Raw genomic sequence first — 24,941 nt, 5'->3', positions numbered from 1 at the left:
CTAAATATCAGGAGACAGAAATATCAGGAAAAAATAATATTGTGATACAGGAATATGCCAAGAATATCATTATAATAATAATAATAATTATAATAATAATTATAATAATAAGAATATACTTGCCAAGAATATCATTTTTTCAGGTAAGTAATATCATTGTTAAGAATGTTGTTGTTGTTAATATTGTTTAAAATAATATGGGGCCTCATTAGGATGTTGGCCAGACTGCCACCGACAGGCCGTTGGTGGCGGTCTGACCGACATCCAGCAGAACGGTCTGACCACCGCATTACGATGCAGTCGGTCAGACTACATAGGTTAGAGAGACCAGTTAACACTTCCAATGTCCTCACGGAGCCCGTCGGCCCGTCAGTCAGCTTGTATTCCCTACAATAGGGGCGGTGCCTGCTCAAGCATCAACATAAGGATTATAATGACCCTTTCCGACAGCCTTTCCATGGTGGTCCGACCATCATGCAAAGGCTGTCAAAAAGGAACTTTGGAGGATCCTAGCAAGGCCCCCATCCCATGTGGGTTTCTGCTATGAGGCCTGGGGGCACCTGTGGTGCCCCCCAAACATTCATGCCTTGTGTGCCAGGCACCACATGGTGCCTGGTACACGGTGCATGGATGTTTCAAAACATCCCTTTTTCCATTGCGGCTGGTGCTGAGGCCCTTTTTGGGCCACAGCACAAGCCAAAATGCAAAAACCCTTGATTCCGACCGCCTACACAGTGGTCACATCATAATTTGGTGGGTGGGACCGCCGCCTACAAGTCGATTGGTCGCAATCCTGCTGAGATGGCAGTCGGACGCTTGTCCGGCCGCCATAGTACTCGGGTCCATAGTTATAAAGAATATGTTTTTTTAATAATTTTAATGTGTTTTAGTTCATATATTAATTTTGTGTTACTATTCTTTGTATAATTGTTATTATTTTTTTAATATAGTTTGCAATTTTAAGTGGTTTAGAATTTTCTATTTAATTGCTAATAGTAATTTAGAGTGTCGTAGCAGGTTGTTGGATTTGTAGGGGGATAGGGTGGGAAGTTAATTAAGTAATAATGAATGAATTAATAATTTTTAAGTAAGTATGTGATTGATTTTAATTGTGTATATTATGTAATACTGATGTATTTTACTGATATTTTGGGTGCAGGTTGTTACCTTTGTTGGGGTATTGGGTGGGAAATGAATTAGGTAATAATTAATTAACAACTAACTTATAATTTATTATTAATTATTGAATTGTTTATTAACTATGCAAATTGTGTAAGTAGTTATAGTTTAGGTACAGGCTGCTGGGTTTGTAGGAGTGTAGGGTGGGAAGTTAAAGAAGAAATATAATAATTAACAATGAGTTTTTAATTAATTATTAATTATTATAAATTATATACATTATGTGATACTCATTTGTTTTAGTTATATTTTAGATGCAGATTGCTAGGTTTGTAGGGGTATAGTGCGGGAAGTTAATTAAGCAATAATTGCCAAATAATATTTGTTAATATATCATTAAATATTTAATTAATTAATAACCATGTAAGTTGTGCAATAATTACATATTTTAGTTATATTTTAGGTGTTGGATGCTGGGTTTGTAGGGTTATAGGGTGGAAAGTTAATTAAATAATAATTAATTGTTAATTAATTATGTAATTGGTTATCCATTATGTAAATTGTGTCATATTTTTTTTAGTTATATTTTAGGTGTGGATTTCTAGGTTTGTAGGAGTAGAGGGTGGAAAGTTAATTAAGTAATAATTAAATAACCTTTATTTTTTTAATTAAAAATTATGTATTATATTGTTTATACATTTTCTAAAATATGTTTTTTGTTAAGTGAAATTTATATTTTGAGTTTTATATTTTTACTAAATTATTAGTTATTCAAATAAAAATCTGTTTGAAGTGAAGTAGTTTACCTTCTGTTGCTTAGAGTGGAGTGGGAATAGTAAATGTAACTACTCTATAGCCAACGCATTCCCTACTGTTTCACAGAGTGGAGTCGGAATAGTAAATCTTATGCCACTGAAGTCCAACACTTTCCCTTCTGTTAAACAGACTGGAGTGGGAATAGTTAATTTAACCTCTTCAAAGTCCATCGCTTCCCCTACTGTTACACTGACTGGAGTAGGAATAGTAAATCTTGACACTCAGAAAGTCCAACGTTTTTCCTACTGTTGCACAGATTGGAGTGGGAATAGTAAATCTTACCCCTCTATTAAGTCCAATGTTTTCCCTACTGTTACACACATTGGAGTGGGAATAGTAAAATTAACCCTTCCAAAGTCCTACGCTATTCCTAGTGTTGCACAGACTGGAGTGGCAATAGTAAACATAACCTCTCTCCGAAGTCCAACGCTTTCCCTACTGTTGTGCTGTTTGGAGTTGGAATAATATATTTAACTCCTCGGCAGTCGTACACTTTCTCTACTGTTGCATAAACTGGAGTGGGAATAGTATATCTATTATTGCCAGTCTCCAATAATTTTCCTAATATTGGTAAAATATATTTTTATTAATATTTGTTTATAATTTTATAGTATTTTCTTATATTTTTATTTCTTTTACAATTTGTATAATATTTGTTGTAAATGCCTTTTTAAATTCTTTTTAAATTTTATTTGTTTGGACATTTATTGAAAGATATTTCTCCTTGTTGTGCCTGGGCGTATGCTTTTGGCGCTGCCTCAGATTTACGATTCCTCATAAATCTGGGGCAGTATCAAATAGCCATGGATATTACCGGGAACGCCCCCAGGAACACCCATTGCATGCCCCTCTAACGCAGAAAACTGCGTTAAAGGGAACGATATTTATCAGGCAGTATAAAGCCAAACAAAGTGGCTTAGTGCTGCCTGATAAAGATAGTGCAGGCTCCTGCACTATGGAGCGTCACAAAAAGTGACGTTCTGGTGGCGCAAGGGGCCTCATAAGTGAGGCCTCTAACTTTTTGGGCAATATAACTATATTCAATATTACCACCTTGCCCATAATCATTGTGGGGAGTGTTTTCCAGAAAGTGCTGCAGCTTCTAAGAGACCTGGTGGCATATTTATCATAGGCTTTGTGTCGCCCTGCGCACACAAGGTATATAGTAATGCAGAATGGAGCAAAACCTACAATGCTATTCATGAAGCTACACACACCTGAGCATGTATCGACATCACGTACCACAAGCAGGACACTCCAACACAGAGATAAAAGACAGAAACACAGCACATTCACACACCAATCACTCACCACCATCCCCACAACATCCACTGACATTCACATAAGAACCACACCCACAGTCCCTGCCACATCCACTCCCAAAGACACACACGAACACACTGCAGCCACCAGACCACCAGCACACACACCAGACAATAGACAGCCAGAGACAACACCTACAACACCATCCTCTTCAACAACAGAGAGCACACACCCCGATCCAACAGCCACAACATCAGACACTGCATGCATGACTAAGCCACACACATATTCACCAGCCAAACAGACAGATATTCAGAGACATGGCCATACAAAACACGCATCCACATGTGCCACCTCGCATTCCTCTACCTCCTACACCCAACCCAACCCCTCACCTCATCTACTCTAAAATCACCCAGGACTCTTACCATGATTGCCCTTGACTTCTTCCCTCCCACAGATGCCACTCCCCATCACAAACCAAAGAGGGTTGGTTTCCCAACAATACCCTACCCTACTAATATCAACAACAAAAAGACTTGTCCTGCAACCTACTGCTACAACCACTGCACCACAAGGGGGTAAGGGTAGGAAATCCACCGGCACAGATCCCAAAGTACCTCCTCCCAAAAGAAAAAGGACAGATTCACAACCCCACCCCAAGTCAGCAAAGCAGCAGAACAAATTGTCCACATATGGCTGCACCCCTTCTATACCCCCCAGTACTCCTAGGGGGTACAGGATCCCATGGATAGTGCACCCCAGCCCTCCCAGTCCCAAAGCCGGACCTCCCACAGCCCAAACCAGTCCTCCCAATCCCGAACAAGGCCCTCCCACAGCCCAGATCAGCCCTCCCAAATCTGAGCCAGCCCCTCCCACATCTCAAACCAGCCCGTCCTAATCTGGAGCTCAGTTCTCCCAACAAGTTTCCCAATGGTTGTTAGCTGCATTAGTTGTTGAAGACCCTACTCTGACTTACTTTATTTACTTTTCGTGATGCTGGAGTTCTGACCTGCCAACAGTGGGGATGGACTGTTTTCAGTGTGTTTGTTGTACCATCTGCAGTTGCATAAGGTGTGATTGGTGTGGTGCATATTTGTGTCTTATTCACACCTTCGGTGAGTGTAACATATGTAAGATGAGTTGGGGATATTATTAGCATCTGCTTTGGCGACCACCGGGACTGACGACGGGCATACCCAGAGACACTTCATAACCTTCTATGCAACTCACTGTTTTCTTAAGTGGCCTTTAGACCACCGAGGCTTTGCAGTGGGTAGATTCTACCTGGGAGGGTCTGTGAAAGGGGTGTGCCTTATGTAATTGTGACTGTGTCTTATGACACCTTTGAGGTGCATCTGATATACATTTGAAAGCTTATTTCATTGGTACAAGACATCTGATACAAGTGACCTCACACATGGGCCATTCCAGGAATCTTAGCATTACGATGCGTTGTGAGTTGCATAGGAACAATGCACAACACATATGGCTTTGTTGTGTATTATGGAAGTGCTTATGTTCAGAGCTAATGAGACTGTGAGTGTGTTACGATGAGTCTCTTGGGAGTGACATTACAGGAACTGCAGGGTGGTACTGATGCTTATGTCAGTTGTGTAGTTGTGAATCCAAATGGTGGCTAGAATGGAGACCCCTATGGATATCCATCTAACCAAAAACAAATTCATTTTACTGGTGCGCGACACTGGCATGACTCCACCCTGTGACAGGCTTGAAGCCCCCTCATGTGCAGCTTCACTACATAAATATATTGTCAAGGTGTCCCTGAGTGATGACTGGGACATACATTAGTCACACAACCAAAAACATGCAGACATGAGTGGGGTCCTGCTTTTTGAGGGTGCCTATCGATTTGCTATGGGATCTCATTGGAGGGATTGGTATGTCACCTACCGGGTCTTGTGCCCACAAAATTTCTGTTTTTCTTTGTCATTGAGCAGGTACAGCAGTGGCAGGACTTATAATGCAGGATCCATGTCGACACAGGAAGTATGCAGCTGTGTGGAGGTGATTTTTGCCTATCTGTGCCTCCTTCTCTGCTAGCTCAGGCGATGTGGTTGGACCGCCTCGGCTGCCTTGTCGGAAACACGCATTTTAGTTGGGTGGGCTGTTCAAACACTGTTCTGCTCTCTGATTAGTTCCAATGTGGCTTTCCAACGCCTCTGCGGTCGGAATTTTTGGTTGGAGTCGGCGGGACCGCAGCAGTAGGATTTCAGTGCATTCACATGCATCGTAATACATTGATCGATGCGACTGCTTCTAACGTGGCCGCGGCAGTCCGACCTACGGGACATCGGAAGTAGGTCTGACCGGCATCGTAATCAGCCCCATAGTGATTCAAATCATTGACTAGTTGTTTTAAGTGCTTTTCATCTTATAAAAAACGTATTGTGAGGTAATAATGTGCTCCACAGGATTTTAGCCTCAAAATATTAGTGCTGGGAGACCCCTCATGCAAATTGGTTTTGGCCCATATATGTTTTGATCATTTTCATGTCATTGCAGCAGTTATCCCCTCACTGGTCATTTTTAAGGGCAGCACGAACATGCATACCTCTGCTTTTTGGAGTCCTTGCTTTGTGCAATATCCATGTTGTGTGTCTTGGGTTACATTTAACCCAAATTTTATGAAAACAACTAATTTTATAAAACTGTATAGCTTTCAATGTAGAAATTATCTGATCAGTCTGCATCTGCAAAACCAATTATTGTCACCATACAACACAATTGCCCAATTTGGCCAATCTTCTTATATTTTAGCTTAGTTATTTTAGGTCTTACAGTGCAATTTCGTCGACTTATTCCAGAGAGGGAGAAATGTAGCTCTGCCCCAAATAACATAGAGACACTGCTTGCGGGAATGTGCAGTTATTGTTCTTCTTTTCAGCTTTATCCATATTTCTTATCAATCATTATTTAAAAAAACTCAGGAAAGGTCTTTGTTATAAATGTTGGCTTCCCCTATGGCAGTCCTTATATTTTTTGTTGCCCAACCAAATGGTCCAACATTTTCTCATATGCCATAGTTACTCTGTCACAATGTTTTTACAAAATATATTATAGTAACATTATAGTTTGGTAATTTTAAGCCTGAAGGTCATGCTTTTGAGCTCACTGTTGAGGTCCTAAGATGATCTATTGAATTGAAGGGGGGATCCATGGTCACTCTAACTGGGGATTTAAGTCCTCAGTTGACGAGGGATTCAGGCAGGGGTAGTTGTCTCACTAGACTATTGTTTTTTATATGAATGTATACATATAACATATAGAGGGGCTTTGGGCCAGCAAGCTATATTTATTGGTCTGTTAACTTGTCATTCACAGTTTGCTTCCATCCACCACAGCATACAGCCTGGGTGCAATGGGTTAGTCCATTTCTTTCCAATGGCTCTCTTTATTTAGTATTTTTTGTGGTGTAATTCTTTATTGAAAAACGCACCATTGATGCATAGATACAATGCAGTTCAAGGCAAAGGGCAGCGTACAATAGGAGGAGAAGAAAAAGAGAGCGGGAGAGGCAGGTAGTGAGGGGGAGGGAGGGGAATCGCACATTGTATGCAATACAGATGGTAACTTCAAAATTGTGAATACTGACCGACGAGGAGCAACAAGCCTAGTTGTCCCATTGGGAACAGTACTGTGTGAAAACACCCATCAAGAGAGGATGTAAGTACCCAAGATGGGGAGGGAGAAGGCAAGTGGAGAGCGATGGAAACATGACAAGGACGAGCAATAAGGAGCAAAGAAAACATCCCACGTCAGTGACAAGAAGTGGTCATCAAGAGAGGGGTGGTGCCCAACCGCAAGACAGGGCGGTGCCCATGGCATGGCTAGGCACGTCCAACGGATGGGGGGGTAGAGGAAGGGGGAGACAATAAAGGAAATGAAGACAAAAGTAAAGGAGAAGAAGAAAAGAAAATGAGAAAAAGTAAAAGAAGCGAGAAAAGAAAAGAAAAGAAAAAAAAGAAATGAAAAGAAAAGAAAAGAAAGGGAAAAGGAGGCTCTCTTTACTTTGAGCAACTGCACAAAGCGTTTGCACTTGATTCACATCCACCTAAAAAATAGTACTTTTCTTTTCAGTAGCAAAGGTTTTTCAATTTATTTTTATATTACGTTTAAATACGAGCTATTTATTTTGGCTGCAGTTTGGTGTCCAGTTAGATGGTGATTCATTATCTGTCATTTTTTTAAAGTTGCTGTTACAAAGTCTTTAAGTGACATTGTAACATTATAGCTGTCTAAGATTTGTGTCCGTGGTTAGGTGGGGATTTATTCTTTTCTCCTTCACAACTAGTAATAATAAAATGCCGAAGGAAACTGAAAGACTTGGGGGCATATTACCAAGAACACACGATAAATATCGCAAATCACGCTTAGCGCGTTTTTCATTATCGCTGAATTACATCGCCGTGTTAGCGGCGTATTGGCAACGCTTTGCTAACAGGCAATGTACAATCCAGCGATAGACTCCGATAATCATCATTAGCGTGTGAAATCCAGCAATGATTTCACAGCACTAATGAAAAGCTTGTTAATAGGGGAGTGTGGAATTAACCAGACAATCCAACTCCCATACAAAACATGGTTAAGTCAAGTTTTTACCAGGCGTAAGAATCCGGCAATAACCGCAGTTACCGTGGCTTTTTTTATCATTCTGCGGTTTCGGGGCCGCTTTGTAAATACCGCAATGTCATGTTTGCGACTTTTTTCATGTTTTTCGTAGGAATGCCTATTGTGCATCTCATTAGCGATGTATATCGCTAACATAAGAAGCGTTACATAAACGGCAGCTAACATGCGCTAATGCATGTTAGCGACGCCTTGATGATTGCGCAATAGGAAAATTGCCGATTTTCCGACGATAAGTGCCGGAAATGTGGCGATATAACTGTTGATAATATGCCCCTAGGTATTTACAATATCACTAGTAAAACCACCTCAACAGTATTTTTTTATTTAAAAGTTTAATTGCAAGCATATGGCAGTATGTGTTGCATCTTTTAAATGTTTGTGGAGCATGTTTTTAATAAAAAGATATTATTTTTAAATACTGCACCAGCTTCCAGAGGCCAGACCTATTGGCTTTGCCAAAGCATGTTCTTTCTGCCGTGCGTTTTTCCTCAAATGGACTTTAGCTAAGTTCATTGGGTACGTTTCAATTCTTTGGTGACAAATAGATTCGCTCTGTGCAAACTAGAAGAAAGAGGAGAGTTTTGCAGCATTGAAAGTCTGAGCTTTGACTGAAATGATCTTCCCAGCTTTGTAGCCAACGCATAGTATACAGTGGCCCGTTAAAGCCTGTATTTTTAACACATTTGTGCTGCGGCAAAAGCCTGTGACCCAGCTATGGGCGATGTTTGCTGGGAGCATGACTGCACGTTGCTATTTTTTTCAGTACTAGGTCCATGCCTAGGATCCTAGAAGGAACACTGGCCATGTATGCTGCTAAAAGAAGAGTTTGACACTTAAAAAACTGAACTATAAATGTTTCTTCCATGGTCGGTTATCGTTAAAGGTAGCAATAGATGTTTGTAGTGATTTGGACTGGCATAGTGTGCTGTGATTTTGGATTGGCATAGTGTGCTGTGATTCTGCACTGGCATAGTGTGCTGTGATTTTGGATTGGCATAGTGTGCTGTGATTTTGGATTGTCATAGTGTGCTGTGATTCTGCACTGGCATAGTGTGCTGTGGTTTAGATTGGCATAGTGTGCTGTGATACTGCACTGGCATAGTGTGCTGTGATTTTGGATTGGCATAGTGTGCTGTGATTTTGGATTGTCATAGTGTGCTGTCATTCTGCACTGGCATAGTGTGCTGTGATTTTGGATTGGCATAGTGTGCTGTGATTTTGGATTGTCATAGGGTGCCGCTGCGTGAGGCTTTCTTGCCGGCGCTTTTCCTTTCCTGTCCTGCCTGCAGTGGGGAACCTGTGCTGCCCGTGGACTGAGGGCGTACTTCTGGGGGTCGAAAACGGGAAGAAAAGCCAACCTGTTCCCCGCCACCCTCCGTGTACCTGGAAGAACACGGACTACCACTCCCAGCAGCCCAGCGCTAATCGGTGAGCCAGGAGCACCTGTGGCCAGTTAGCCTCGCAGTACATCACAACTTGCCGCACCCGCTGGCGCGGGTGCCGCTGCGTGAGGCTTTCTTGCCGGCGCTTTTCCTTTCCTGTCCTGCCTGCAGTGGGGAACCTGTGCTGCCCGTGGACTGAGGGCGTACTTCTGGGGGTCGAAAACGGGAAGAAAAGCCAACCTGTTCCCCGCCACCCTCCGTGTACCTGGAAGAACACGGACTACCACTCCCAGCAGCCCAGCGCTAATCGGTGAGCCAGGAGCACCTGTGGCCAGTTAGCCCCTCCTCCTCCTAATAATAAACTCCCAACACTGTGCGCGACGCGGGACGCGCGCGGGCAGCGCCGGGAGAAGCCCGGGACAAGGGCGGGCCCTCTGAGGCCCTCAGAGGCACGAGGAGGACGGGACGGGGCCACCTCCTTTTATTCACCTATTCGTTACAACTTGAAGGTACTGTTTATTGGTCCACTGGCCATTCCTCATTTGGGAACTGTGGGTACTGCTATCATTTCCGGGACTATCTGCCTTATAACTATAATGTTTGCTATGTGTCATTGATACTTGTATCTGTAGTCCTGCGTAACAACCCAAACCGCAGAACAGGGGTTATTATTTGTCAGCATGGCCCCAAGAGGCACCCGCAGCAAAACTGCTGCCGCTGTGACTGGCCCCATTGACCTTTTTATTTCTAAGGCCAATGATGCCATCAACCAGGGCATAAACCTACTAGAACGCAGGGTATCACAAGACTTGGCGCATGCCAAACGTTCTTCGCTTGGCCTCATTGCTACCGCCACTACACCTGCACAAATTATGCCTAATAACATCAGACCCCTACTTGATGTTTGTGCTGACATACACACCATTCCTAGCGAGGTTAACCTCTCAGCCTCAATTCCCCTGTTAGACACAGATACCGACACTAGCACAGACCTGGAAAAAACGCCTGACTTACTAATTAACCCCTCTCCCAAAGTACAATCTGCTGATAACACCAGGCATGCTAGAGGTAGGCGTGAGGGGGCAGTTCAAAAACTGAAGTTACACGTACCCAAGCCCCGGGTAACTACGATCAGGAAATATGGCCGGGCACAAAGGAAACCTGGGAAAAATACCAACTTTGTCCCTGACAATAATCATAACGCGACTAAGGTTACGGTAATACCCCAGAGGGATGATAGTGAAACTGTTCAGCAGGGCAGAACAACGAACACTAACGGAAATATAGACAAGGCATATGACCCCCTGTTGGAAAGACTGGGGGATTTATTAAGCATTTATCTATCCCCAATCGAAAATAGGCTTGCTCGATTAGAAAAACAGCTAGATTAATTGAGCAACCCTCTTAAGATTTTCCTAAAGGGAGGTCCTGCAACCAGTACAAAAAAAAAAAAATAGTAACCCCACCAATATAGTAGGCCCCAAAACAATTATCTTACAAGTACCCCCAGTCGCCCCAAATAATGCAGATAAAGTTGTACCTGTTGCGCTGGCCAATGGCCCAATTACTAAACAAAAAACAGCAACATCACACACTAATAGCAAATCCACAGATAAAAGAAAGGATCCTGGCATCAATACCACCGCGAATACCACACTCTCAACTGCGAGCACCACAGGTCACCCTTCAATTTCTACAAGCAATCCTATCTTGACCCAACCCATCCCAAAACCGCCCAGACAAGTTCCGGCCCGCATCAATCTTCCTCCGGAATGCGGTGCATATGTATTAGTGTTAGTAAACGTTACTAAACTAAGAGAGGATCAGGATGAAAATCCCATATCACTCAAAAATAAAACCCTGCACTGGCTAATTACTAACTGCAATTACCCGATTGATGGTGCAAGGGAGATTATTAACACACAGCGGGTGGGTTGGATTGGACCCCTTAGGAAAAAATTTGAGGGCGACTGTGTCATTATTAGTTTTAGAAAACCACATTGGGCAGAGAAAACACTAGCCAACGCCCCTTTACCATCGCCATGGGAATTTAACACCACGCTCCTTCCCTTAGGATATTTTTATCGACACCTGATACCTCCAGAACAAGCCACGGTTAACCCTCCCAACAATTTCCCCATTAACTCATACCAAGAGATGAATTTTGGTGCAAGGGTCAAATCACCCTTTTTTGCCCAAAACCAGAACCTAAATGCCGCCTTTTCCAACAACCCCAATTGGCATCCACAACCTCTAATGCCAATTCTTACCCCCAACCATCCACAACATTTTCAAGCCCCAACCATGCGTCAGAGCAATCACAGGGATAGGTCTTACCCAATCCCTAACCCATTCCAGTTTGCACAGACGACACAAGTCAGGCCAATGTACAATATCCCAACTTTCAATCGGTTCGACTATCTATCATCATTAGACGAACAGGATTGACTGAGCATACCCCTTAATAATGAATCATGCAAGAATGCAAAAGCCTGTAACCAAGAGGATGCCACAATCATAAATTCACTTGCATCACTCCATGCTAAAACAGTAGTTCCAGAAATCATATTGTCGGATAGCACTCCGGCCATTTCAAACGAATCAACTATCTATGATAATGGGAATACTAGGTGCACATTTATTAACCAGGGGTTCAAACACGGCCTATCAATCCTAAGCTGGAATGTCGCAGGTTTAGAATCCAAGCTCTCTGACCCTGCCTGGACCGAACTAATTAAGGACATAGACATACTCATGTTCCAAGAGACTTGGGCTGTTGATAACCTGTATATCGAAGGCTACCACTGTTTCAGCCTGACATCTCTAAAACCTAGTTTTGGCCGAGCGGTGGGTGGACTCTTTACGGGGATTAGAATTTTGGCAGGCGGTACAATTAATGTTTTGAAGTTAGATAACCTTGCTAATTCCAACATTCAAATTTTGGAATATAAATTGAAATCAAAGACCACAATTTATTTAATCAATTTTTACAATAATGATTTTAATGGTGTACCGAACAAAAATTTTGTTGCTTTATCTAAGGTTTTAAATATAATTGATTGTTCCATGTCAGTAGATATTAAGACTAGTATTCTGATCGGGGGAGATTTTAATGTGAAACTTATAGATAACTATGGATCCACTAACTTTGATCACTGTAATGACCGCAGGGGTTTGGAACTGATTAGCATACTCTCTGATTTTAATCTTGTTGATGTAATGAGTGTAGGGTATGATATGAATTTTCCCTATGCCCCTACGTTTAAGGGCAGGGATAACGGTTCAATTATCGATTACATTTTTGCATCACCTGTGTTAACGGACTGTTTAATCAAATCTTCTGTGGTGCAAACGTCCTTCAGCGATCATAATCCTTTGTTTGCTATTTTTAACCTCGCACCCAGTCCGATTTTTATGAATTTAAATGGAGCTAGGGATATCACACCCTCAATTGATGGCCTTCGCCTTAAATGGAGAGGAATTGATTGTGGGGCCATTATAGATACGATTCAGGAGGCATATCCGGATCTATTGAAATGTCTCTCCTCCCCCAGTACAAATAATGGAGAACTGATTACTGATTTTGAAGCTTTATGCACCAATATAAAAACTCTCCTGTCAGTCCCACTCTCTACTGACCATAAAGAGCCACGGTGGTTTGATACATCTTGCTCCGTGGCCAATAGAGAGTTAAGAAAGGCCCTCTCTGCCAATCCCAGGTGTAAGGACGCTGTTCGAGCCGCCAGGAAAAACTATAAAGATAAAAACATCGAAAAGGAAGGCAAATTTGCTCTCCGATCACTGGGATAAGCTGGTTATCAGCGCCAATCTGGGTGGCAGCGGCCCATTTTGGACGGCAGTTAGGAGAACGAGGGAAATGGGCAAAGAGCTTACTAAAATTAGTTGCAACATAACCAGTACAGCCTGGGAGACCCATTTTTCTAATATTTATGCTGCCCCCTCTGATGAGCAACCTCTCCCTAACCTGAACCAAACAGCAGGCTTAGAGATTTCGGACTTAGAAGTCAGGAAAGCTATCAAAGAGAGCCTAGGCAACAAGGCGCCCGGGCCAGACGGCCTCCCTATAGATATCCTTAAATTTAACGTTGATCTTTGGACACCAATACTTTTAAATATTTTTAATAGTCTTCCACATGTAGCCATGCCTGCCACCTGGGCTACTAGTATTATTGTCCCCATTTACAAAAAGGGAGACAGATCTGATCCAGTAAACTATCGTCCCATCTCCCTCCTGGACAATACTTTAAAAATACTAGGACGAATAATTTATAATAGGGTACTGGTATGGGCGTCTGATTCTGACTTTTTAGACCCCTGCCAGATGGGGTTTAGGAGTGGGGTAGGAACAGTCGAGCAATGCCTAAACTTAAAATTGATAATAGATAAATACTGCATTGCTCGCTCATCCCCCGTTTACCTAGCTTTTATGGATCTTTCATCCGCATTCGATCTTGTGAATAGATCCAAGCTATGGTTATCTCTCCTGTCAAATGGTCTCGATGCCACTCTTGTTAGATTTTTAGCCTATCTCCATACTGACTTGAAAGCTCGGGTACGTATTGGTATGGGCGGAGAGGTATCGGGAGCCATTAAGATAGGGAGGGGGGTGAGACAGGGGTGCGTTTTAGCACCCCTGCTGTTTATCATTTATATTAATGGCCTGTCCAACTGTTTAAAGAAAGCTACCCCCGATGTCCCAATCATTTTAGGAAATCCCTTGCCCGTACTTTTATATGCAGACGACGCTGTCCTTTTGGCACGTACACCAAACGCCTTACGTCTGCTTGTACATAGTTTTGTAAATTTTATGGAGGGACTGGATTTGAAAGTTAATTTTAAAAAGTCTTTTATTATGCCTTGTGGGCCGGGCAAAAGGAAACTCGGCACTATTCAAATTGGAACAGATAAACTCGAATCTGTCCATAAGTTCCCTTATCTGGGGTTGGTTTTCGCTGCGAACGGCTCCTGGAGTGGGCATGTGGCCCACGCCACGAGCAAGTTCTCGAAAGCCAACAACTCCGTCCTGAGTCTCCCACGCCCTAAGAAAATCGGCGCCACTAAAGCTATTGTTCAAATTTTTAAATTACAGTGTTCCCCTGTTGCTACGTATGGAGCCGAAGTTTGGGGATCGGCCAGCAGCATTGGTATTCAAAGAGAGGAAAACCGTTTTTGCAGGAAACTGCTGGGAGCACCAATTTCCTCTTCCAATTTCATCTGTCATAACGAACTTAACCTCCCATTCATAAACGACTTTATTAAAGCAAGACCAGCACTCTTCTGGATCAGAATCTGGAGGAATGAGGCTGCTGCCCTTACGCAAAACATCATTAGGGACTGCCTCAATAGTGATAATGGCATACAGATCCCCTGGTTTAAAGAAGTTTTTAAAATATTTAATGAAATTGGAAGAGGTATTTTGTTTACTGAGCCAACGGCTATTGAACCAAAGGATAAACATGAGGTTCAAAAGGCACTCTATGCACTTTATCGTAATGAACGGCTTGGAATTGAACTACAGAAATCAGGGGTCAAAAAATACATTGGTAATGGTCTTTGTATGCAAATCATGCCACCCTACCTATCACTGCCTATGTCAAATTGGGAACGATCTTTACTGTTTCGTCTAAGGGCAGGAACTGTTAAATTTCTGCTCTCTTTTCCTCTGGGGTATCAACACCATACTGTCCTTACCCCCTGCCCCTGTGACGGTACAAGCACTCAAGATGATTTGCACTTTCTGTTTTTCTGTAAATATTATGTGAGATATACCAAATGGCTTTTAACCCCATATTTTAGAAAGCTCAGACCTCTTACACTTCAGGAATCCTACATGCTGCTGCTCACCCTGGACAATGATGAACTGACATTTCGCACTAGCACTTTTCTAAGACTAGCCATACGTGCACGCAAGACTATGGAAAGTCCTTGTGATCAGATTTAGTCAAAAAATACTACTGCTAAAACCTTATAAGTTAATGGAATTTACTGTCTAACCTCTGTATGAATTGCTTTGTTACTATGAAATGTAAATTATTTAACTGTTTTGTATTATGTGTATGTATATGTTCTTTGATGTGTCGGTACTTTTATGAATTTTAACAAATTCGAATAAAGGTCTTTTGAAACTTGAAACTTGAAACTGTCATTCTGCACTGGCATAGTGTGCTGTGATTTTGGATTGGCATAGTGTGCTTAGTCATGATCCAGTGTTGAGGGCATGAACGCATTATGGGAATTGTAGTTGCTCATTTCTCATTGACGCTTCCTCCAGAGCCTATGCCTGTTTATTTCTACCCATCTGTGCGTGGGTACTGAGAAAGAGACTGCGGATCACCAACTGCCCCAGTCCATTGTGGGCCACTGTACAGTGGCGCAGGGAGCACATGGCGTGCCCCCCCACACACCTCCATGAACGGTATGTCATCCACCACATGGTGCATGGCACCCAGTGCATGGATGTGCACAATGTGCTCATTTACACTGAGGCTTGTGCTGCTGCCCTTTTCCTGAGCCGCAGCACAGGCTGCCATGCAAATGAGCACTTTCCAACAACCAGCCCGGTGGTCACATTGAAATGAGGCGGTCTCCTGTCTGCCGCAATAGCGGTCAGCAGTCTGACCTACCACTTTCCTAATTGGACCGTAAGTTACTGTTTGAAGAAAGAAAGTATCTGACAACCTATCAATAACAAATCACAAACACACAATTCAAACGGATAACTAACTAACAGGTGATGTAGAGCATCTCATAGGTATTGTCTGGTGTATTGTCACTAATTGCATCACCACTGGGTCCTCCTCAAAACATGTCTAAGTGTAAAATCAAGGCCATGGCCTGTGTAGTCAATGCATGCTGGCCACAGGGACCAGTGCTGAGAATGGCTACTGGTTTAGTTTGACCAGAGAGGGAGGATGGCTACTGGTTTAATTTGACCAGAGAGGGAGGATGGCCACTAGTTTAGTTTGACCAGAGAGGGAGGATGGTGATAGAGGGATAGCGAGGCTTGTTTCTATTTGTAGACACCCCAGAGATAGACCAATATACACTAACCTACGCATTCAAACAAAATCAGTTTTTGGTGAAATATAAGTAAATAATTCCACTTCAAATTTAGAAAAGAATTGTAAATGGAAAATCATTTTAGAGCACAGTTTACAGGGCACTCTCACATTGGGGTAAACATTAGGGGCACACATATTAAGCATGCATGAATAAAAACGCTAGGAGCAAAAACTGGTTTAGAAAAAAGCTGGTGTTACCACAGGGCCATCAAAGAGGATGGCGGTGCTGGCACGAAGGAAGAAGGCTGGTAGATGCCTTTGTTGCACTGGGGAAGGTTTAGGTTGGAGAAGAGCTGTAACACAGGCCCCTGCATCCCATGGAAGGTAGGGGGGCACCTTTCAGGGGGCCTCCAAGCAGTCTAATGCCTATGAATTTCTTTGAGTTGTGGAGTTTGAGGGGCCCACATGAGATTCTGCTGGTCCCATTATCTTGCACTACGTCACCGCATTGGAGATGTCTCAACAGCAGCAAAAAAGTAATTTTAGTAATGTTGTAGACAAGGATTTGGTCGTCCAAAAATTGTGCCTCCACAAGCAATAGAACCGTAGCGCGGAGGATACGAGTGATACAGGTTTTCAATCTCTGACTTGAACCTTATCCACAGATCTTTAACAAAACATGCCTTATACCTCGACTGTACTTTGATTTGTTTACTTTTACAGTCTCAATTCCGTGGATAATGTTTGCCAAGTGATAGCATGTCAAGTGGACTAATTCCTGTGCACTGTTGGACGGCGAAGGTGTGGTGTGTTCAAGGGTTGATATTACTCATGGTTGGGGTGTCATTACACAAAGTATACCTGCCTGATGCACACTGGGCAGGTCGGCCTATCCCAGGTGCATAGTGAATTGGGAAATCTATGGGGCATATTCACAAGAGTTTATAGCCACAGGAACATCACTTTTTATGATGTTTCTGTGGCAATAAACCCTTCGCCTTATTTAAAAGGCGGCATTAAGCCATTTAACGTGGCTTAACGCCTCCTTCTGAATAAGGTCCCCTTTCACGCAGCACTTAGTCTGAAAGAGGTGGGCAATGGGTGTTGTTGTGGGCATTCCACTGTAACATTTATTGCTTTTTGATGCTACCCCCTATTTACAAAGGTGGCGTAAATATGGGGCAACGTCAAAATTAGGACCATAAAAAACCCGGTCTCAACATGGCGAAATTAGGATAAATGGTTAATTTCTCCGCGTTTTTGCTGTTTCTGTGTGTGCTGCACTGTGCAAATCGCTGTGAATGATTGTTTATGTGCAGGAAGGTGTCCCTTCCTGCACATTAACAATCATTAAAAAATTATGATTAGCAACTTCTATGTGTGCTGTACAATGCAGCACACATATGAGTTACAATTAGTGATTGTTTACGTGCAGCAAGGGACACCTTCTTACACATAAGCAATAATTCCCTGCAACCAGACACCCTTGCACTATGGTGCAAGGATGCCTGCGTTGGCGATAGCTGAATTTAGCGCCAGCGCTAAGGGAAATGCATGGGTGCCATGTCATTGTAAATATGGCTCATCCCTGCGCTTTCAGAATAGCGGAGCACGGCGTTAGCAATTTTAGCTTACCGCTGCACTCCGCCATTTCTTGTAACTATGCCCCTAAGATTCTATTACTGAGAGATCCATGAAAATGTGTGAAGCTGTACACATGTGTTAGTGTATACATCAGCCGTCAATGAAAGGTTGTTTCTGTAAACCCAGTTATGCTTCTGTTCAGTAAACATTATGGGACCCAATCTACAAAGTGTGTGTAAATTTGCCCACATAATTGTACTCTGCTGTTGTATTACTTTTTCGTACTCACAAAACTCAGCAGTGACATAGCTGAAAAGCTGTGGCAAATGGAGGAAGGCAATTCCCTTGCAATTGCACCTTGTTTCTTTTTCATTTTTTCTGCACGGTTATTACATTTTTCCTCTTTAGAGAGATCGCCTCCCCTCCCCCTCATGAAGTTTAAAGGCGACCTGATCCCTTTCCCACAGTAAAAGAGGCCCTTTGTTGGAACACATTTTTAACCATTTTAATGGCGGGAAAGGTTGGAGATGAGTTTGGAAATGCCCACAAATTCATAAGTTTTTGGGCATTCACAAATTTTCAAAGCATACCCCGTCTGGACCTGCCCACACCTCTGGGTTTGTTAATATGTAATTGTACGCAGATGTGTTAGTAATTTCCGCAGTGGTAAATGCATTTGTGCCTGTTTTAGGTATTGGCTGCAGAATGCTTTAGCTGTTAGTAGAAGTCCTATTGTTTCTATTGTACTCAAAATAGGGCTTCAGGACAGCCCCCTGCTTATGATTGAATGTGTTTCCTATGTATGTCACTTGTGTGGTTCTAATTGTATACTTTTCTTCCCTTTTGTGTTGCCTGGGAGCATCTTGCACTCACAGTGTTCTGATTGGAATCGGTGTGCCCTTCCCTGCACACTCAAGGGGGATTGTGTTAATTGTACTTTAACCACTTCATCGCAGTGCAGGTGTCTCCTTGCTCTCTTCCCCTGTTTTCCAGTCTCCTACCCGGACCCGGGTACTCTTCATTCTCACTGTCCTGCTTCCATATTCTCCCCATACCGTTTCCCATGTTGAATGTACATATTTTTTTAACGAGGATTTGACTTATATTTCTTTTATCCTGTTTTACCTCACCACTGCCAAGCTTTGGAACTCGATGCCCCTCAAACTAAAATGTATAAACAACCTACTTACCTTTCGTAATGCTCTTAAAACATGGTTGTTTAGTAATTAGTACAGCATTCATATCTTTTTTCTTTACCGTCCGCACTTGATGTCTGGTTAATTCACTTTCCCTTCACCGAATTAAGAGTCACAGTGCCTAGACACCCTAGGGTAGTAGTGCGCTTTAGAAATTACAATTTCATTTCATTCTAACATAGCCCTCCTCCATGCCGCATGCGCTTGTATCACGATGCATGCTGGCTCATGCATTATGATGCATGTGTATATATCAGCAGCCATCTTGACCAAGCTGAGAACTATTGACTTTGTCAGTGCTTGTTTAAATAGCTAAAAGATGTAAGAAGAGCCATTTTCAGCTGTAAATGTTTGTTTAGAGCTGAAAATGGCCCATTGTTGTGTAATTAATTAATACTATTATTATTCTAGTAGGGGAGAGGATGTAGCATTACGGCTAGAGCGGTCGACCTCGAAGCTGGGGAACCGGGTTCAAGTCTCGGCAACGACGCTCAACATCCTGTGATTCTGGGCAAATCACTTTAATCTCCCCGTGCCTAACAGCAAAAATGAATGTGTCCTTCTGAAACTGGTGCTCATGTAAAGCGCTCTGATACACGATGCTCGGGTCTGGTTCGCGCTATATAATACTCTTTAAAATACAAATTTTTTTAAAGGACCGGTATACATATAATTGTGATGGCTAGGAAAATATGTTTAGGCGATTTCTATGCGCGGATGTCTTTTATTCTTATTGCTCACTTTAAGATTGTAAACCCTACTTCGGCAATGCTCTGAGTTATTATTTATATTGCTTGAAATGTAATAACCTATGCTCTAAGAAACGTTTTTCTTGCCACAGGGCCCAGCCACTGGCACACGTTGTACCCTGTGGCCGATGGAGATTACCAGTCCCCTGTTGACATCAGAACGAAAGAAGCCACATATGATGCCACGCTCAAGCCCTTAACCATCCACTATGAGCGAGCCAGTGCCCGAAAGCTCCACAACAATGGTCTGTCCTTCAATGTGGAATTTGATGACTCACAAGACAAGTCAGGTGAGTACAGTTCACATATTCATTACTTCAGCAGGTAGTTCTAAAACCAGACCAAATAAGGGAGGTGACGTGAGGGAAACACTCCTACTCCGGGTTTAACTGACTTTAGTGATTCACATGATAATGACACTCATTCTCTGACCAGGTTCTCTGCCAGATTTGAACATTGGAATGTTGGGAGCTCCATTGAAGGCAAAGGAGTGCTCCGGGTTTCTAATAGCTGGTAGAAGCCCGAAGCATCTACGTTCCAATGTTTGTTCACAGCTATTGCTGTGAACAAAAGCCTCATGGAGCATGAGGGGATTTCAACCCCCTCGGGCTCCGTGAGGCCTTTGTTTTACAAATGAGAACATTCTGCTCTCTAGGGGCAGAATATTCTAATAGCCTTAGAGCCCTCTGTAGTGGGTTCCACCAGTCATTAAAGGCCCGCTCCATTGTTAAAGGCACTCGCCTTCGGCTCAGGCCTTTAAAGCTGGAGCAGATCTTTAATGGCCGGTAGAGCCCACTACCTCGGACTCTAACGCTATATTAGCAACTACAGAAATATCGTGCTACATGAAAATCATAGCAAAAAAACTGACAACCAAGATATCATGGAGATCAGTATGTATTGGTAAGTATAGATTTACTACTCTTAAATCCACGTCTAAGTATCTTGAATATATTTATCTTCAAGGTATATAAGTGTCGAGCTATGTATAGTAAAACTATACTCACCTATGCATACTTACGCTGTAGATATTTTGGTCATTAACGTTTTTGCTACAATGTTTTCTGTAGCACTATATTTAAAGCTTCTTATTCGGGTACCAACTCCCCGGATGAGGAATGTGTACAGGCCCGGTCTTGGAAATGCACATGATTGTTTTTGATACCATGCTGTTACGGTTACAGGAAGAATGAGAAAGGTTGTCCATTGTCTCTCTGCTATTGGACAGTATCGCTAGACAAAAACAAAACAGACCAGCAGGTATCAAGGACATTGGTACCCGGTGAACCACTGATCTCAATTGCCAAGTAACACTGCTCCTGGTGCAAAATCCTAAAGAGATGCTGCAACAAACATGTTATTTGCCCAGGTAGAATGCCTGGAAAGTTGCACCAGGCCCAGATTTCCAGGCATACTGCTGGGAATGTCATGTGACATAGTCCGTGGGCTCCCATTTCCCCAATGCGTTATTCTATGATGGCATTCTGTGAAATGCAGCCTGATGTGCAGATGCACAGTTTAAACTTTTTTCCCTTCATGGGTAAAACATATTTCCTCAAGAAGAAACCCCTTCTCATTCCCTCCAAGTTAGAGTGGACTCATTCCCCACTTCGACCCTGGAAGGGAAGCTGCTCCAGTCCGGGAAACAACCGTTACAACGCATGCATTGCAACGCATGCTTTTACCCCACAAGCCATTACAACGAAAATGGCTTGCTGTAGGGTGTTTAAGGTGTTGGATTTAACTCCAACACCTTCTCTACGGTTGCACAGACTGGAGTTGGAATAGTAAATTATACTATTCCAAACTCCAGTGCACCCCGCCAGCAAGTCGGGGTAAAAAATTGCGTTGCAACGGCATGCGGGGTAAAAGCATCCTTTCCTGGAGTAATGCTAGCGGTTATTAGGGTGGAAAAGGTTAGTTCGGAGTTTGGGAATACCCACAAAGGTCAGATTGGTTTTGTGAATAGCCACAAAGGACAGATCAGACTTAGTGAATGGCCACAAAGGTCAGATCTGAGTTTTGGAATGCCCGCAAAGGTCATACCAGAGTTTGTGAAGGGCCACAAAGGTCAGATCTGAGTTTGTGAATGGCCACAAAGGTCAGATCAGAGTTTGGGAATTATTGCGAAGGTCAGATCGGAGTTTGGGAATACCCACAAAGGTCAGATCGGAGTTTGTGAATGGCCACAAAGGTCAGATTGGAGTTTGTGAATGGCAACAAAGGTCAGACTGGAGTTTGTGAATAGCCACAAAGGTCAGATTGGAGTTTGCAAATGCCCGCAAAGGTCAGATCAGAGTTTAGGAATGGCCACCAAGGTGAGATGGAAGTTTGGGAATGCCTGCAAAGGTCAGATTGGAGTTTGTGAATGGCCACAAAGGTCAGATCGGAGTTTGGGAATGGCCACAAAGGTCAGGTGGAAGTTTGGGAATGCCTGCAAAGGTCAGATTGGAGTTTGTGAATGGCATCAAAGGTCAGGTGGAAGTTTGGGAATGCCTGCAAAGGTCAGATTGGAGTTTGTGAATGGCATCAAAGGTCAGATGGAAGTTTGGGAATGCCTGCAAAGGTCAGATTGGAGTTTGTGAATGGCCACATATACATTCACAAGTTTGTGGAGGATCTTAGACTTGCAAGGCAAACCCCTCCTTTATGACTGCATATGACAAAGCCTGCCTAGGATTCCACGTGTTATGGGAACAGATTTTTTGTTTGTTTTGGAGTCACGTTTATATTATCCTATTATTGATTCATGGAGCCTCGTTGGACAAAACGTGTCTTGCTAAATCTGTTTTGAAGTGGCTGTGAAGAAATTTAAGGCAAATCTGCTTTGGACTAGCTATCAAGAAACGTAATCTCCTTTGAATTCGCTGCCAAGCAACACGTCTTCAGTTAAGAAGAAGATTATTTTCACACCTATTTGTTTGTAATTGAAGTGTGACGTGATTTGCAGTTGTATACTGTTCTTTAGGAAATGTGCAAAGGGTTCCCGTAAAGGTAGCTTTGGGGTCACTGCAGTGTGCACCTGGGACTACAGGGTGTGCATAACATTTACACTGCCCTCCTGTTTACATTCAATATCTATGTGCTTGAACTGGGTTATTACTCTGCTATTACTCATTCCGTGGTGTGTGTCTGCTATTCCCTGTCAGGGAACTTTGCACTAATGCAAGACACATGCAGGAATTACATCACCACGCATTTACACCATTCCTTCACATCATCGGTTTTTGCGCGACAACAAAATACCAAACCTAATTAGTGCTATTAGCATTTGCTGGGCCACATAGCTTAACACATGCTGCTGACCATAGGTGCTAAATCTAGGGTCATGTGATACATATCATTCCCACATTAAAGTATTACCCCTGGATTCAGCACAGGACTCTGAATGACCCTGCGGCTGTCGCCTGAATCATATTAAAGATGAGCGCTGCGCGTGGAGGGAAAGAACAGAGTGCCGCGGGCAATGTCAACTTCCCAAGGCAATGTTTCCTTTATACATCAGACGTGCACTGGCTTGTACTCCAGAATTCAGTCGCTTATTTATATACCTGGTCTTTGGTAGCCTGATATTTTGTGAGTATGCATATATGTATGCCTGTAGGGATACCTATATAGCACAAACCGACCTGGGGAGAAACAGAGCTCTGGAGAGCAGACAAGAGAACTGGGATGCAAATTAGGGTCTTTTACAGTGAGGCAGGTAATCATTTAGGGCAGTAGTGGTTAGTGTGTTGGCTAGGTATGTTGGAGGGCTGTTCCTTATAGGAGATCTTCAAGATGATGCAGGCCTGTCAGGGTGATCTATGTAGTTCCCTCAGTGTAGGGGTTTTGTGGCCGAGCTTCTTCGGGCCCTAAATAAAACATAATTCAGTGAGTATGATGCCTTTCAGGCGGGCAGGTGTGGGCCACTGAGTAGAGTATTGCCAACTACAGGTTGTAAAGTGCCAGGCTTGCACTGCTGTTCTGAAGTTCATTCCTTTAAGGCAAAGTCAGGCCAAGGATGAATCCAGGTGCTTGTGCAGTGGGTGCCAACCTGAGGTGAATTCATCTAGTTTCATGCAAGAGAGCCACGTTTGAATATGCAGCTGTTTTTGTGGGACTACCGAACAGAAGTCATTCTATCTAGTTCATAATGAGCTTCAGGTCGGTGCCTGACATCTTTATTATTATTATTATTAACATTTGTATTGCGCAGCGAATCATCCCCAAGGGGATCTCTCGGCGCCCGGGTAGCAGACAACATGTAAAAAGTACTCATTAAAACATCCAGGTCTTAAGCAATTTCTTAAACTGTGCCAGATTGGAGCAGGCTTGAATATCATCTGGTAGTCTGTTCCAGTGGGCAGGGGCTAGATGAGAAAAGGCACGACCGCCCATCTTAGCTTTCCTAATTCTTCGAGTGCAGAGCAGATTTCGACTGCTCGATCTCAATTGACACACGGGAATGTATGGTTCTAATTTCTTCATTAGATAGGCGGGACCCATCCCGAGAAGTGATTTGGACACATCTAGCTCTGGGTTAACTCCAGGCAGGTTTTGAGTCACTGAATGTTGTGAGCTGAAGAGATTCTAAGGTAGAGTTGTGTGTCTTCGGTGTATTGATGGGCTGAATGTTGTAGTCAGTAAGTATGTATCCAACGGGAATCATGTAGAGGTTGAATGTGGTTGAGAAATGGGTGGATCACTGGGGTACTCCACAGGTGATGGAGTACTTATGGGATCTCGAGGTTCCCATTTGGAAGAGCTGCGGATGGTTGGCGTTGTGGGAGTGCAGGACTGCATCAGAGAACCCTAAGTATTTTTTTCACAGTGTATATGATTTCTTGATAGTCATCTGCGCCGAAAGCTTCAGTGAGGTCAAGCATGAGGCAGAATCAATTTTCATCATTGATGAGGAGGACGTTGTTCAATACATGCTGAGTAGCAGTCTCCAAACTGCTGTTTTTTAGAAAAGAGCATAAAACCTGGTTATTCTGCAACTAAAGGGTCGTTGGAAGATGGATGGAGACCATTAGCGCCGAGCCACTCGCTTTGAGTAGTGGTGCGCTCTATAAATGCCTTCATTCATTCATTCATCTGAAAAAGGATCGGTAGTGGTGCAGAATTTCGTTCTTGTTGATGTGATCCTGTAGTTGGGTGGCAGCTGCTTTCTCT

General features: G+C 43.0%; 1 protein-coding gene across 1 annotated transcript in view; it reads left to right on the top strand.

Moving 5' to 3' along the window:
• The window catches only part of LOC146831110 (carbonic anhydrase 13-like), a 98,993-nt gene that overhangs the window by 7,535 nt on the left and 66,517 nt on the right, over positions 1-24,941 (top strand). Inside the window, exon 2 of the mRNA XM_085605340.1 lies at positions 19,877-20,074. Coding sequence (XP_085461466.1) covers positions 19,877-20,074 — 198 coding nt within the window. The remainder of the gene's footprint in view (positions 1-19,876; positions 20,075-24,941) is intronic.

This window comes from Triturus cristatus, chromosome 5_1 (assembly GCF_964204655.1).
Source record: "Triturus cristatus chromosome 5_1, aTriCri1.1, whole genome shotgun sequence".
NCBI lineage: Eukaryota > Metazoa > Chordata > Amphibia > Caudata > Salamandridae > Triturus > Triturus cristatus.
The sequence above is the reverse complement of the archived record's forward strand: the minus strand, read 5'-3'. Positions and strand labels throughout refer to the sequence as shown.